This window comes from Panthera uncia (assembly GCF_023721935.1).
Source record: "Panthera uncia isolate 11264 chromosome B3 unlocalized genomic scaffold, Puncia_PCG_1.0 HiC_scaffold_1, whole genome shotgun sequence".
Taxonomy (NCBI): Eukaryota; Metazoa; Chordata; class Mammalia; order Carnivora; family Felidae; genus Panthera; species Panthera uncia.
In genome coordinates, this window is record NW_026057582.1 from 90,585,565 (window position 1) to 90,602,700 (window position 17,136).

The 17,136-nt window shown below is 36.7% G+C and overlaps 1 protein-coding gene across 1 annotated transcript in view; it reads right to left on the minus strand.

Annotated features, from left to right (window-relative positions):
- The window catches only part of SECISBP2L (SECIS binding protein 2 like), a 64,783-nt gene extending 51,878 nt beyond the window's left edge, over positions 1-12,905 (minus strand). The window contains exons 1-3 of the mRNA XM_049613607.1: positions 12,628-12,905; positions 3,778-3,956; positions 1,149-1,473 (exon numbers count right to left, since the gene is read on the minus strand). Coding sequence (XP_049469564.1) covers positions 1,149-1,473; positions 3,778-3,956; positions 12,628-12,651 — 528 coding nt within the window. The 5' untranslated portion in view covers positions 12,652-12,905. The remainder of the gene's footprint in view (positions 1-1,148; positions 1,474-3,777; positions 3,957-12,627) is intronic.
- Positions 12,906-17,136: the final 4,231 nt, after the last annotated feature.

Sequence of the window (17,136 nt, forward strand, 5' to 3'; positions counted from 1 at the left end):
GATCCTTTCCTTCACTTTTTTAATCTGACTATTCATCACTTAGGTGTGATTTATATAATAGAACTCTGAATTTAACTTCCTAAATTCAAGTGCTAGAAACGTAATTTGAGAAATTATGTTTCTTAAACATCTAAAAGTTATATACTACTATTTTATTTTACATTCTTCAGAAGTCCCAAAAGTATTTCCCTTGACCCAGTATTTGCATGAACAAAGACTAAAAGCTTTTTAAAGCAACCTCTGCTGCATGTTTGTATTTTAATGTGTGAAAAGTATGGCAGAGGACAGCAAAGACTTTTCACTGAAGAAGCTGGTCTAATGGAATCTAGGAAAGCATCAACTCCTTAATGAAACAGTCGTAAGATGCATCTAAGAAATCACTCTGCCTTCAATTAGCTAAAAAGTGCTGAGAAGAAACATGGTTTTTCTTATTTGCTTTGATATTAAGGCCTCAATATAAAAGTAACCTTTTAGTTAAGAAACAGTTACCTACAATAAACCTTAAATCTCCTGTGTTTTCAAGATCTTCATGTCTCCCTCATTTTTTTGTTTTTAATTTAGTCAAAAGGATGATCTTGACTAAGAGTGACTTCACACATTTATCTATCATTTTCTTCAGCCCTAGGAGACCCTGTGTTCAATAACATAGCAAAGCAACACTTGAATAACAAAGTGCTATTGCTACTAAAAATTCACAGAATAGAAACAATGAAGTTGAAGGGATTTAATAGTATCTGATAACCAGACAGTATCATCTGCTGATTTCTGAAGACTGAAATATATGAAGTGCATTAGTCATTCAATACCACTAGCATAGGATCCAAACTAACCACTTAGAAACACCGGTGGCACTATGCAATTTTATCACTAAATTAAAATAATTTGGAAATATTTGTGTATTATAATTATGTACAACTCTCTGAAGGAACCTGAAGATAACTGTAAATCATATCATCAATTAAGAATAAGGCACAATAAAAAACAGGAAAAATTATAAATGCTCTACCCTTGACTATTTTATATTAGTGAATGAAATGTTTTAGAGTAAATTCGGCATTAAAGGTTAATCAATACAAGTAGCAATTACTTACATTATTATTAACAACAGAAATATCAAACATAAAAGCCAATCAAAAGAAGTCACTTACTTTTGGTACAACTGGTCCTCTGTTACCATTTCTGCTTCGATGACTGGACAATGGGAAGACTTGTCCAAGCTGATTTGGACGCTCAGGGCATTCTGTGGTTATGGTATTTACAGTATTTGCAGCCTGAAAGGTGTTGGAGTAAGGTGTAGGAAAAGGATGATAGAATCCCATAACTTGGGCACATGGTGCTGGCATCAGCTGATAATATGTATACTCTGTAGAAACAGGTGGCTGAGCAGATATAATGGGGTAGGCAAGGTATGGTCCAGCAGGATTTGGATTGGGCTGTTGCCATCGCATATCATTGTTATACAACGGAAACTGTCTGTTAAAATCAAATGAAAACAGAACACATCTATTGACAAGTCTAAAAGTAATGCTAAAGCACAATCTATTTAATTTGCTTTAAAAAAAAGGTATAGAACAGTGCCCTCATAATAAAAAAGATAAAATTATCATCTTATAAATTTCTTTGCTGTAATTACAGATTTTTAAGTATGTGTAATAACAACTTAAATGACAGTATAAAGGAATTCAACCTGATAGTGTTATTGCATTCCAAAATTTTAAAACTACATACCGTTCTTATTTATAAGTCAACCCCCTCAAGGTATTTCTGCCTAGAAGTTAAATACCTAGGCACTGTATCTGCCAACAAAGGCGGTCCAAATTTCCCATCCAATGCTAACTATGACAGCCTTCTGCAAAAAGCAGAGTAAGGTGATCACTGTGTAAGGTGATCATTACAGTGAGTGATCTGATTCTTCCACCTCTCATTCTTCAGCTCAGTCCCTGACCTCCTACTCCTCTTCCATACTGCCCCAACCATTTGGCCAAGTCAAGCTCTTCTCCAGGCTTCCCCCAGTGGCAATGCAAGCAGGTTTCAGGTCCATGGGAAAGAAAAGAAGAGGCAAGCCTGTCCACTGCCATCTTATCCCTAACATTAGAGCTTTCTCTAGTGCAATTCCTACAAAGCATCAGCAAGATTCTTCATTTCTCAGCAGTTCTTACAGAAGATTGCTGAAGAATGAGGGGTCATGGGGGAGGTGGAGCATTGAGCTTTTCCTCACTACTCCCACAACAAAGTGCAATAATGGATAAATGTTCACTGCCATAATTTAAAAAATATTTTTAAATAATCTGCTGGCTTATTTACTCATGAATTCTCAAAGATTATTTGGTACAGGGGCGCCTGGGTGGCGCAGTCGGTTAAGCGTCCGACTTCAGCCAGGTCACGATCTCGCGGTCCGTGAGTTTGAGCCCCGCGTCAGGCTCTGGGCTGATGGCTCGGAGCCTGGAGCCTGTTTCCGATTCTGTGTCTCCCTCTCTCTCTGCCCCTCCCCCGTTCATGCTCTGTCTCTCTCTGTCCCAAAAATAAATAAAAAACGTTGAAAAAAAAATTAAAAAAAAAAAAAAAAAAGATTATTTGGTACAGTAAGAAAAATTAATCATACTTTACACTTGGCCATTTTATCAAATGCAAAAACAGCACTATTACATTTGGCTTATAAGTCACTTCGAACACAGCCCAATATAGGTCAAAATTTTGTGATATAATGCTAACTTCAATTGAAAAGGATCCCCTACTCTTTGTCCAATCCCCAATACTATAATTTTAGAGATTATTAACTGGAATATTTAATAATATCTGATACAATAGTTCTTGGTCTCATATCTCTCACATTCGGAATATCTGAAAGAATGTGCCCTGACACACTAGTGTGCCACATGATGGCTTAAAGAGGTCTAGATTGCCTTTGCCTTCAGGGTGGTGGGACAGAGGCTAGAGCCCAGCTACCCCATCATCCATTTATCCCAGAATGCTAGAGATGCCTAATTTTCTATGTGTGATATTACTCGAAAGAGGCTGAAAGTACTTTTAGACAGCAACAAAATGAACTACACCAATGAAGTACTAATCACTCAGTCTAAACAAGGTTAAAAAGGCTATCATGACTATAACAAGTTACACCCTAACCGCTAGGTCACACATTATCTGAATTGCAAGCATTCTGCTAAATCACCCTATGACTATAGCACAGAAGCTAAATTTAAACTAGAATCAGAGCCTAGAAATATATGTTAACCATAAAAGCTTCAATGTTAAGGACTATCCCTTGGTATTTTCTTCTCATGCCAGACTGTCCTGGAAATTGTGATTAGATACCTAATCTTAAAAAAAGGGTTTCTGCTCATCTCTTTCTGAAAAATTCTTCCTCCCTTTGTACCAATTTATTTCAAACTAATTTTAATGACTTATTATTGAAGATATGCCCAAAAAACTCCATTCCCTCTTAGAAAGACTGAGAAAACAATCTATGTTAATAATTTTCAAATTTCTACATCATTTGGTTTTATTTACTTCTCTTAAAAAAGAGAAACGGCTAATGTTTAAAAGGCACCAAAGGTGGGGTGCCTGGCTGGCTCCAGTTGGTGGAGCATGGGAGTCTTAACCTTGGCCTTGTAAATTTGAGCCCCAGGATGGGTGTAAAGATTATTAAAAAATAATAATACTAAACCTAAAAAAAAAAAAAAAATAGAAAAGGGAAAAATTAAAAAGTATGCCTCTCCAACTGCTGTATTTCCCTACCCACCCCCATGAAAAAGAAAATAATAATAAACAAATTACCTATTGGACTGGTTCTCCTGCACAAATGGATAACAAGTAATCAGGTAGCTCGGAATTGGAGTTGGTTCTACACCAGAAACATTTCCATTATCATTTGGAAGTGCCATAGGGATCATAAATGTATCAGGATTTTTCTTCTGGGGAATAAATGGCTCTACCTCAGCTGACAGCTTGACATTCTTCAAAAAGAAAGTAAAACACACTATTAATACATGAGCAAAAAACTTAATACTAATTCACGATTTAACAATAGAAGACTCAGTGTTTACAAACAGTAATTAGATCTCCTCAGTATTTACAAAACATCCAAAGGAACAGCGATGTCAAATTAAAATAACCAAATATGGTAGGCAAAGATATCAAATAAAACAGGAGAAAACATATCAAAAGTTGCTGCATTTTAATGAAATCATTTCTTACATAACCAAAGCTGTTAAAACAATAAAGAGTGTAAGGCAGTCAGACCTGAGTCCAAAAATAAGGCTGACAGTAAGAAAACTAGCTCTTCAGACAAAACAACATGCTTTTAACTAATTTTGTTGAGGGGAAAAATCATTAAACAGAGTTCTGAAGATAATCACTTTATATTTGTTTGAATAGTCTAAAAAATAGACTATTTCTGTCCATTTTAGGAAATTAGATTAGTATGGTTTAATTAAAAAAGAAGGGAAATGTCTACAATTAATGAAAAAAATACTTAACATAAGTGCAAAAAACTTTTCACAGTTAAACTGAGAGAAAAAGAATGAGTATTTCAGTTTTCTAGTAGATAACTTGAGTAAACTGAAGGAATCCAGAACTCCCATTTTAGCTTATTTTATATCTTTTTTTTTTAATTTTTTTAAATTTATATCCAACTTAGTTAGCATATAGTGCAACAATGATTTCAGGAGTAGATTCCTTAATGCCCCTTACCCATTTAGCCCATCCCCCCTCCCACAACCCCTCCAGTAACCCTCTGTTTGTTCTCCATATTTAAGAGTCTCTTCTGTTTTGTCCCCCTCCCTGTTTTTACATTATTTTTGTTTTCCTTCCCTTACGTTCATCTGTTTTGTCTCTTAAAGTCCTCATATGAGTGAAGTCATATGATATAGGTCCTTCTCTGACTAATTTCACTTAGCATAATACCCTTCAATTCTATCCACATAGTTGCAAATGGCCAGATTTCATTCTTTTTGATTGCCAAGTAATACTCCATTGTATATATATACACACCACATCTTCTTTATCCATTCATCCACTGGTGGACATCTGGGCTCTTTCCATACTTTGGCTATTGTTGACGGTGCTGCTATAAACATTGGGATACATATGTCCCTTCAAAAGAACACACCTGTATCCCTTGGATAAATACCTAGCAGTGCAATTGCTGGGTTGTAGGGTAGTTCTAATTTTAATTTTTTGAGAACCTCCATACTGTTTTCCAGAGTGGCTGCACCAGCTTGCATTCCCATGTAACGTTTCTTATAAAAAAATCTAAAGAAACTTATAAGATATATTTTAAAAACTCAAGTATTTTAGGAGGAACATGTGGGTGACAAAACTATAAAGACAAATAAATAAGATCCACTAAGGTGAAGTTAGGAATTACTCATATGAAATTACTCCTATGAACGGGAGTTGTGATCACAGGAGGCACTAGAGAGCTTCTGAGTGCCTGGCAAAGCTCTATATCCTCACTTGGGTGATAATTACCAGGCATTCACCTTATATATAATTCATTAAGCTATACATTGTTTTTATGCAGTTTTCCTTCTGTATTTAACAATTTTTTAATTATAAAAAGAAAAAATCTATAAGCACATTCTGCAAAAGTAGAATGTTAAAAACCACATAAATATTACAATCTAAAAAGATACTAAATCTTTAAGAAACCAGTAAGTGAAATGCAATCCAATGTTTCAAGCACTGAAATCAATTACAAAGCAACAGTCCTAACTAGAACTTTTTCCCAACAAACCCATTAGGGTGGAATTTATTGGAAGCTCTGAGCAAGGCAGAGCTCCTAGAATAAATTTCAGGCATGTTTCTCACAAAAGAAATCAGTAACAAATCCAAGAAAATCTGAAGACAAAATCTGAAGACTTGATATGCTCCATAGAATAGGCAACTTTTCTTAAAAAAAAAAAAAAAAAAATTATCTAAAAAGAATCCCCTAGAAATATTCAGAATGCTTGTAAAAAAAGGTGGAGAGGAAGAAGCAATCTGAACTATTTACAGCAGTATTAACTCAATAACCTTCCTACCTGATTTAACTTTAAAATCTACTTTTATAGTATTAACCAAATCCGAAATAGAGACAGAACTTGCACTACAAATACAGTATCTATGAGCTGAAGCTGGTTTCTTGAATTTCAACATTGGAAGCAAAAACTCCTTCAAATGCTTAAATAGCCTAAGTCACTAATTTTCACTGTGATAATCATCAGAATTCAAAAATTATTCATGTAAGGTATAAAATATCAATGTAATAAATGGGCCGAAAATGGGGGGGGCGGGGAAGCTGATTTTCAACAATAAGGCACAGATAATGGAAACCTGCTTTATATAGTTCATGCATGGGCATAAAGAGAGGGAAAACTTAAATCACATTTCAAGGACACTAAAAATGTAATTTTTAGGATTTCTTTGAAAAATCAAAAAGTCCTTTGAACATATAACTCTCTGAACAATTTTATAAATCTGTATTAGAAGGCATTAAGACTCTTCTTAAAAACAAGGAACATGCTTACATAAAATTTCTATATGAAAAAGACAAAATACTAATAGAAAGAAGATAATTTAAAGATCGCCAAGTTTCCTGACACCTCCTGCCAAAGACCAACTCATAAAGTACACTGGTAATAACAAATTCAAATTCTTGCTTGTCAAAAGTTGCAACAAGTTTTTATACTTAGTGTTATTTTACTTTATAAGAGTTTTATCAACTTAACCCGCTGTCCAAAATGTGGCATGTATAACTTATAACTGGTATCTGTACATATACACCGCATGTACCCTTAAATATTAAAGTTTGCAATGATTTCTATTCTCAGTCCAATTCTAATATCAGAGTTCAACAATAAAACTCACAAACACTGAAGTGATCCTTTGTTTTTAGCAAAAAAGAAAAGCTGCTATAGTCAACAGCTGCACAAACAGAAGATGTCACTAGTAGGAACAGACTGGCAAACTTTCTCCTATAGTTACAACTCTGTATGGTCTTAAAAATTGTTTGTTGTGACTTTGGGGACTTCAGTATCATACACTAAAATGAAGCATCTGCTATTCTCAGTCCTAAAAAGTAATGTTATGATCCCGAACTACTCTTAAATTCCACATAATAACGTCCATATAGGCAATATGTTAAGTAAGCAACAAATTCTGGCAGTATTTCAATTATGTTAGTATAGAAATCAAAGAAAAATGTCCTACATGGTGGACAACAAAACATTACGAAAAAATGAAAAAAAAAAACAAAAAACGAAACTACTTCATATGATGATATTCCTCAGTTTGAATTTGTTTTTTAGTCTTTATTTTTCAAAGATCTATCTTTTAGAAATCAGAAATTTTATAACAGGGAGTTGTCTCCTTAAAGTATATATAAATATAAAATAAGTTTAAACCACACAAAGTCTATTCCTGTACTACTATTTGCTTTAAAAATATATCTACATGAGTAAAATTATCTTTATCTTTCAGAAGTTATTTCAGAATTTTCCAAATTAATGAAAAATCATAATAATCCCAGAAAACTGTACGGGGGGGGGGGGAGGGGAAACTTAGGCAGTTTCACATTCCTTTTAAATTTAGCATATATTAAAACAAATGTCAATAATAAAACTTCTTTGATGTGAATAATCTAGAAAACTCAAGAATTTATCAGAACATGAAACTATAAAAACCTTCTTTAAAAGAGTATATTAAGCAAACACATTCAAATCACTGACAGCCTATATAAATTCAACAAATATGCATGGGGTACATGTTCTGGAAAGAGCACTGTAGTAGACTGGTTTAGGGGAAAGGGGCAAACATTACTATGGAGCACACAACAGCAGGAAATGCACACTAAACTCCTCTGAGAACCTCCAGAAGAGAGCATATATTTTTCCAAGATTAAGCAATAGAAAAAAACACCCACTTAGAATCAAAACTGAAGTAGAACACAATAAGGCACTCTCCCACAGTGAACTTTCAGAATTTTACACCTACAGAAAAAATATGACCATGGAAACCCTCTGCATCCTTTCTATGTTAAGGTAAAAACATGACATAGCAAACATTAAGATATTTTACATCTCATGGCTAAAGAAAAACATCTTCTAAAGGAAAAATTGACTAATGCTTAAGAGATACCTGCTGGTTGTATTGTTTCTGATTGGAATGGCTTATATGGAAAGTAAACACTTGCCAAATTAATTGCAGTAGTTATAAACAAAAGTTTTGCAAGACTCAAGAAAATATTGAGAAAAAAATCAAAATATTTAACTTAGATGGCTCACTTGATTTACTATTCATACCTTTTCATCTTTTCTTAAAATAGACCACACCTAATCCACACCTCCTATTAAAACATGACTGTACTTTCCGAAAAACCAACTTTCCAAATTTAATACTGGTTTTTGATTATCTAACTTATTAATTTCTGGTTTTATATTTCTTCTTCTCTCTTGCTTTGATAGGGTTTTCTCGCTACATCTAGTCCTGAATGCTTAATTTTTATTTACTTTTTAAAATGTTTAATAATGAAAGCATTTATGACTATGCATTTGCCTCAGAGTATAGCTTCAGCCATATCCCATAGGTTTTTATATGTAGTATTTTACTACTTTTTAAATAATCCATAATTCTACTTTTTTATTTCCTCTTTGATTTAAGGGCTTAAGGAAAAATGTCTTTTTAAATGTCTAAAGGTCATTTTCACTAAATGAGCATTATTAACTTTCTTTCTGACTACAAAAGTATTATTTTTAAAATCTGTTAAGACGTATCATTTACTGATATTCATAAAGGCCAACTACAAGTATTACTGAATAATGTTTTATAGTAACTTATTTAGAATACATCTAGTTTACAATGCAGATACTATTTGAAGTTTATTATTTAAAGGAAAGAATTATAAGCCAGATGATTTTGTATCTTTATCCACGAACAGCACTTTGCATGAAGTCATATATATTTGCTACATGTTTGCTTTTCTAAGAGTTAAAGACATTGGTGAGCAATAGTTTTGTAAATTCTTATAAAAGAACTCATCTAATGTTAATGTACTAAAAATTAAGCCAATGTTTGAATTATTTGGTAATACAAAAGAAACTGCAAACTTCAAATGTTCTCTCTCTTCTAAGCCCAGAAGAATGTTTCCTAAATGTTTCCTAAAAACAGAAACATTAAGCCTTTATAAACAAATGAACTCCATCATTTATTTCTCACATCCCTTTACACCAACTTTTTTTTAAGGACAAAAAAATTATTTTTTGGTATAATGTGTGCATATTATAACATATAATGCATTATGCCAACTAATAATGCATTATGCCAACCATAATATTATTATACCAACCATAATAATGCATTATACCATCTAGTATCTGTTCTTAGAACACCCAACTCTGGCAGTTAAAATTAAGCTACTAGTTTTGATTTAACACAGTCTTTCTATAAAACAGTACTTCCAATATCCTCTTCTGATTATAACATTCTTTCAAATAGTCACTTTTGCAATTAAGACTATTATCTAGCATGCATTCCCAGTAACTTACTTTTTATAATCTTGATCAATATAGATACAATTTATTCTTTTATATCAAGATTTTATTTTATTTTTTTTTTAAAAGAGGTAATTTAGGATGCCTGGGTGGCTCAGTTGGTTAAGCGTCCACCTCTTGATTTTGGCTCAGGTCATGATATCACTGCTCATGAGATAGAGCCCTGTGTTGGGCTCTGTGCTGACAGCATGGAGCCTGCCTGGGATTCTTTCTCTCCCTCTCTCTCTGCCTCTCCCTTGCTCGTGCTCTCTCTCTCAAAATAAATAAACATAAAAAAAATAAATAAATAAATAAAAATAAATTTTTAAAAACGGTAATTCAAGTACAGCAACGTGAATGGCTTCAGGCAAAACATACTTTTTTTTTTTTTTTTTTTAAAGTTACACTTGTAGGGGTGCCTGGGTAGCTCAGTGGGTTAAGCATCCGACTTCAGCTCAGGTCATGATCTCACAGTTTGTGAGTTTGAGCCCCACGTCGGGCTCTGGGCTGACCACTCAGAGCCTAGAGCCTGCTTTGGATTCTGTGTCTCCTTCGCTTTCTGCCCCTCCCCTGCTCACACACACACACAGGTTCTTGCGCACACAGGCTGTCTCTCTCAAAAATAAACATTAAAAAAAAAAATTAAAACTATACTTGTGCAATACTCCAAGGACTTCAATTAGGTTAACATGAAATGCTCAGTTTACATAAAGTACTGTTTTTTAAAAATCAAATTTCTATGAATCGCTAACTTCTACAGTATTATAATAAGTCTTAACGCTGTAGGCATTCCCAAAAATTCAAAATGTAAACTAACACTGGTTTCAAATGAAAAAGCAAACAAACATTTTGTGAGGGGAAAATGTAAATTCACCCATCACATATATTTTTAGTGACTTTTACCTATCTAAATTCACTTCTTTAGTAAAAATATAAAAGTATATTCCACATAACCTGAAAAAGTCATTACATTACTTCATGGTATAGTGAAAACAATCAAGAACTCCACAAAGCTATAAATAACTAACTGAAACTTGGGGAAATAAATATCTGAAACTTGAACAAAGTAAAATAAAATAAATATCTGAAACTTGGAAAAAAAAAAAAAAAAAGAAAACTTCACAAAGCTGAGAAGTCTCAGTTCTAGCCCCTAATCTACCATTAAGTTAATAGTTGTTAGCCTTTTTTCAGTGATTGATTCCTTTGAGAATATGATGAAAATAATGGAGACTTGCCCCAGAAAAATGCTAACATAAAATGAAGCACACTCCTTCCAGGTCATCCATGGACCCCTGAATTAACTGCTTACAGCCTGAACAAAGCAAAGTAGCATCACTTTTCTGTGTCTGTTTCCTGTGAGTACGTAGCACGCGGGAATACAGAGTGGTTAGAATTATTCTCTTACTTCAAGTTTAGGCTGGGGACGAGGCAGGAGGTACCAGAGGTAAAAAAGGAATTCTTCAACGGAAAACCTACGTTCACGATTTCTTTATAATCCTTAGATTCCTACAAGGTTTTAATGGGTTGTGGACTTTGGAAAGATGTAGGATGAAAGAGGAATAGGTTCTCTAGTTTAAATAATTTGTTCATAGCACTTGCTGTTAAGATAATTACGCACAAACAGCTTTGCTAAATAGTTAATTACATTTCCTCTAAGATGAAAGGAACCATAAGTATACATATGGCAGCATTACTGGTTACAGTTCTGGCATCATGATGAAGGACCAAGAGTTTAACCTTTTCATTAGTGACACACATACAAGAAAAGCATTCAAGAAAATTTCCTATTCAATTGTCAGGCTTTGAAATCAAAGGCATTTCTGATAGATGCCTTAAAAAATATATTTTTCATTAAATTGGATATAGGCTATACATAGAATACTCTGGGTCACAGCAAAGCCAAGAAGTTCCCATCAATTTTGCTTTGGTAAGTCCAGGTATTATTTCATAAAAATCATTTGTGTTTTCAAAGTCATATTTTCATAAACCTTTTATTTAAGCTTTTGTAAAAACAAATATACACAACTAGGAATCTGCCTGCAAAAAGACCGATTTCAAAATCAAAATTGCCTTTGACTAGCTACAGATATACATATACAGCAATTTGTGAAATCTTGTCTCATTTATTCAGATACTAATTATCTATTTGTAAAATAATTATGCAAATCACTAATCTCTTTTTCCTTCATCTATTTGCCTAGCTCATGACTGGGCAAAGCCCTCAACTGATGAGAATGCATAGTGAATAAACTTCGATTTCATCAAATTAACTCGTTTCATAAAGGTCTCAAGGATGGAAAATACTAGCATCCTTGGGGGGAAAATTATTATTTTGGATTATATACACTGTCATCATCCCTGCCTTCCAGCAACTACTCGCACGGACAATCAAGAATTTAACGCATTTAAAAACAAAATAGAATACTAATTGAACAACTCCGTGAATATGAAAACGGGCTCGGAAATGAATTCACACTTCGGATCAAACATTCTTAAAATATAAGCTCAATTTTTAAAAAAATACTAATGTTTGCAAGATAAATGGACAGAAAGGCAGGGAAAAACCATAATATTTCATATCTTAAAGGAAACACCTCCCTAAGACCACGACGAGAAACAATGTTTTTTTTTTTTTTTGCTCAATGGAACGTAGCTCTAAAAAGCCCGTAACTCTCCTGCATCTGTAGTTATCACACATTCTCTGACAAGTCTTTCCGGGTGAGAAGCCTTCGAAAGCTTTTCCACCTTGAAAATACATTCCAGAACTGAAGGGTGGGGGGAGAATTACTCCTTGGAAGTTATAAACCCTCCTCTCAGGAGAGCCCTGACAACTTGGGAGTCTTCAGGCCCTTTCCACCAAACCACGGAGGAGGGGCAAAAACGAATCCCCAGCCCTGACGGAAGGGGGTAACCAGGGCTGAAAAAGCCCCCGAGCCCGAGGCAGCATCTGGAACAATGCTGGAGTGGGGCGCCGCCAGGCTCTCAGGCGAGGGGAGTCTGCACCCGCAGGAACTCGAGGGCTCCAGCCGTCCGGGCCCAGGCTCAGAGACCAGGGCCCGCCGGGGAGGAAGCGGCGACCCCCAGCACCCGGCCGGGCCTGCCGCCCGAGCCCTAGTACCTGGTCAGCGGGGGCTCGGTCCATGGCGCCTGCAGCCGCAACGGGCCCGCGTTAGTCGGTGTGGAGAGCGCCTCGGGCCGCTTTCTCCATGGCCCCCCGCTCGACTCGAGACCAGGTTCAGGACCTCCGCCCCTATCTGGCTGGCCCCGACGCAGAGTCCGGCTACGCCACTGGCCGAGGAGGTGGCTCCAGCTCCAGGAGATGGAGGAGGCGGTGGCAGCTTCGGGGAGGGATCATCTGGGACGGAAGCCGAGGAGGGCCTAAATAGGCGGAGGAGTAGTTGAAAATGGCGGCACGCGGAAGGGCAAGGAGGGGGAGGGGCCGCGACGGGGCGTGGGCGGAGCGACTGCCAAAGGCCTGAGCTGGTGATGGCCGGAGCCTGGGCTGACTGACCCGCAGGCTGAGGCCAGGTGGAGATTCCTGAGAGCAGGTGCCCCAGACTACTCTGCGCTTTGAGCCAGACTTCACCTCTGGACTGTTAAACTGGAGGAGTGTCGGACCACTTGGGACCTAGGCCACCCGGGTTCCAGCCTAAAGGAACCTCAAAGACTACTTCATTATCCCAAACCACCTCTTAATAACGTTGTAAAAGCTTTTAGCTGCCCACTCTACTTTATGATCCTTCCCTATGTTATCCAGCCAAAGGGAATCACGACTATAAAGAAAAACACCATAGAAGGGCCACCATAAAGAAACCTAGTCAGGAGGTTCCACAAATGCTTATTGATTAGGTAATTCATTGTCCAGGCCAGGCTCACCTCTATACTCCCCTCCATGCTGATCCTGCCTATCTCGGAATCCCTGTATCACACCAGCCAGCAGGTAACTATGTAACCTGCTATGTTGCTTTCCTCCCTGTGCTTATTGATTGTTCCTTTTATTTCCAGTCCATTAGCTCCTTGAAAAAAGAGACTATTCGGATACTTGCTAAGCATGGCCGATCCCCTCTGGGCATCTCAGACATACCCTCTAACACATACCTCAACTCCAGGGTGAAGAAGAAAAATAAAAAGTCATACAAGCTAAATTATACTTACAAGAAGGAAGAGAGTGGAGGTGGCTCCTGTTTGAGGGACTGGAGTGGTGAAATACAGCTGGGAGAGAGATTTTTTTTTCCTAAAGTTTATTTATCCAATAGAGAGAGAGAATGCGGGAGGGTCAGAAAAAGAGGGAGAGAGAGCATCCAAATCAGGCTCCTCATTGTCAGCCCAAAGCCTGATGCAGACTCGAACCCACAAACCATGCAATCATGACCTGAGCCAAAATGAAGTGTGGGAAACTTAACTGACTGAGCCACCCAGGAGCCCCCCAAATTTTTCTTTTAATGTTTATTTTGGGGAGAGGGAGAGAGAGGGGGAGGGGCAGAGAGAGGGAGACAGAGAATCCGAAGGAGGCTCTGGGATGTCGGCTCAAAGCCTGATGTGGAGTTTGAACCCACCAACCATGAGATCATGACCTGAGCTGATGTCAGGTGGTCAACCCACTGAGCCACCCAGGCACCCCTGGGAAAGAGAATTTTAAGAAGTTTGCTTTGTCATGCTTCAGGAGACATAAGTAAAGACTTGAATTGCCTTTTCAGTTAGTTTAGTTTGTTATTCTGGTTTTATCTGAATAGGATTCCAAGAAGAGGCTGGGCTGTGAAGCCTCTAGCTGTACTTACATTGATACAGGAGCTATGTTGGGTCAACAAGACTTAAGGCTGGCAGTAGAACCTGCTTATAAGAAGAAATATTTATATTTGTACACAGAGATCTTTAATTTTATTAACTAAATAAAATATTTTATTCTCAAATTTTATGTTTGTGTGTATTCGTTTGTTTAAATTATACATGTATGTATGAATGTTACATACATGAAGAATTCATGTAATATAGCCCCTAGTATCCATCAATGAATGCAGAATAAATTTAAGTTTGCATAGAAAAGCTAAGCTATTTATACAATGTAGTTATGTAAACTAACAGATGATCATCCTCCTTCACAATTTAAAGATAAGAATTCTGAATTTTCAGCATGTTTCTCCACTGGTGGTCTCTAGCCATAAGACACCGAGATCTAAGTAAAAAGATAATAATGCGATACTAATGTAGTCATAAAAATACCACAGTACTTGGTTTCCTTCCTGCTTCTAAGAAGTAAGCTGAGAAAATTGAAATAGAGGCTAAGGATCTTTCCATATTATAGGATTTTTATGACTATGAAATAGTTCTTGTTGAGAATCTTCTATGTGGAAGACATTCATTGAAATTTTAAGAACAGAATAACAAGAAATTATATGAACAAAAATGTCACTATGCCATTCTTATTTAATACAACCCGAGAAAAGATTACAATAGCTTATTGTATTTATTTTAATAGAATAAAAAATATATATATTTAGAAAAAAAGACCCTTAAAAATACTACTTTTGGGGTGCCTGGTGGCTCAGTTGGTTGAGCATCCAACTTCAGCTCAGGTCATGATCTCGTAGTTTGTGAGTTTGAGCCCCACGTTAGGCTCTGTGCTGACAGCTCAGAGCCTGGAGCCTGCTTCAGATTCTGTGTCTGCCTCTCTCTTTGCCCCTCCCCTGATCACACTTTGTCTTTCTCTCAAGTAAATAAACATTAAATAAAGTAAAATAAACATTAAGCAAACATTAAAAGTAAAAGTAAATAAACATTAAATTTTTTAAAATAAAAATACTACTTTGTATGATGATATGATTGAATTTAAATTAATTATTTCATTAAGCAACATATATTTAATTGCCAGGTGCTATGTAAAGTACTGGAGGTGTAGCACTTAACAACAAACTGTGAGAACAGAAACCATGTTTGTCTTGTGGGCAAGATCTACATAGAATAAATAATTACAGGTAAGCTTAGTGTCATGAAAAAGGAACTTCAATAGATTCTACCATAGTGTCTTCTATAGTGACGGAAGGTCAAGGGAGTCATATCTAAGTAAATATCTAAGTCCTATCTATCTAAGAATCTAAGCAAAGACCTGAAGGGTGAGTAGGAGTTATGATAAGTGAAAGAAAAGGAATAAGAAATTATGCTAAAGAAAGGAAATGGCAAACGTGAGGACCCTGGGGTAAAAGAATCGAGCATTAGTACTTAAACAAGCTCATTCCTTGAAATGAAAGTTGAGAATAAGAGAGATAATCCAATAGAGCAAGGCTTCTGAGACAGTAAAACCAAGGGACGAAATTTGCCTTAGATGGGGGTAGGCACAACACAGATTTCTTTTTATTTTTTGTTCCACTAAGTCTTCAAATTCTCTGAGGGCTGTTCTTCCTTCTGCCTTGGATGATATGTCATGAAGGTCATACAAACTTTATTCCAAGTTAAAGCTTTTCCTTTTCCCAAGCTCATGCTAGAAGCCTTCAGGGGGTTATGTGGCATGGACCACTTTGGTTTTTCACCTTTTATATCTCCACTTTCCCTATTTTAACTACTCACTGATTAAGCTTTCAAATTCCTCCAGGTTTGTATCATGAAGAGCTTCTCAGATGCCTCAGATATATGACATGCACAGAATCACTTCTGGGAAACCACTTATAAGCCTATCCTTAGCCCTTGGGACTTCTTAGGGTTCAGCCCTCTGCTTGATCTCTTTGGTGCTCAGCAAAGCAGTCTTAGCTGGACTCCCTTTTAAACTACCATCCCTGGGAACATTGTTGCTACCGTTGTTTTGTTTTGTTTTTAATGTTTATTTATTTTTCAGAGAGAGAGAGAGAGAGACAGAGTACAAGCAGGGGAGGGGCAAAGAGAGAGGGAGACACAGAATCTGAAGCAGGGTCAAGGCTCCAAGCTGTCAGCACAGAGCCTGATGCAGGGCTCGAACCCATGAACTGAGAAATCACGACCTGAACCCAAGTCGGACACTTACCGACTGAGCCACCCAGGTGTCCCAGCTACACTTGCTTTATCACTTACCTATCTACTCAGCCATCCCTCTATAAGCCCATTAATTCATCTTATTTTTGGTATATGACAAAGTAAATTGCTGACATCAGTATACATTCCCTTGGGAAAATTCATGTTTCCGCAGTTGGTGAAAGTGCAGCTTGTTTCCAGTATGTCTGTCTCTAGTCTGCCTCTGGTTTTCTTAGGAAAGTATCAGATCCCAGGTCCCTGTATTTCCCCAGACTCCAGGCAATGTGTATCAAGTTCTCCAAATGTTTCCCTGAAAGCTCCTCTCACATAGCTTGAGGTTAGGGGAAGCGTCTCTGTTTTTCCCTGTGGGAGGAGTGGGGAAGTATCAATTGTCTCCAAAGCAACACTCTTCCTGAGCCATCAGGCCCCCAGGCCACCCCCATGCTCTCTGGTCTGGGGATGAGCGAAGAATAATACTGGGCCATAATTTCTTAACATATTTTGCATGGCAGACTAACATCTGGCTTTAGGATGTAGGGGTACTTGGCACCTAATCTACTGTCCTTTGGGGACCTGTCAAAACAGATAGCATCCTTATTAAATGTCATGTTACGTGTTCATTTATGTAACAAATATTTTTTGAGCACCT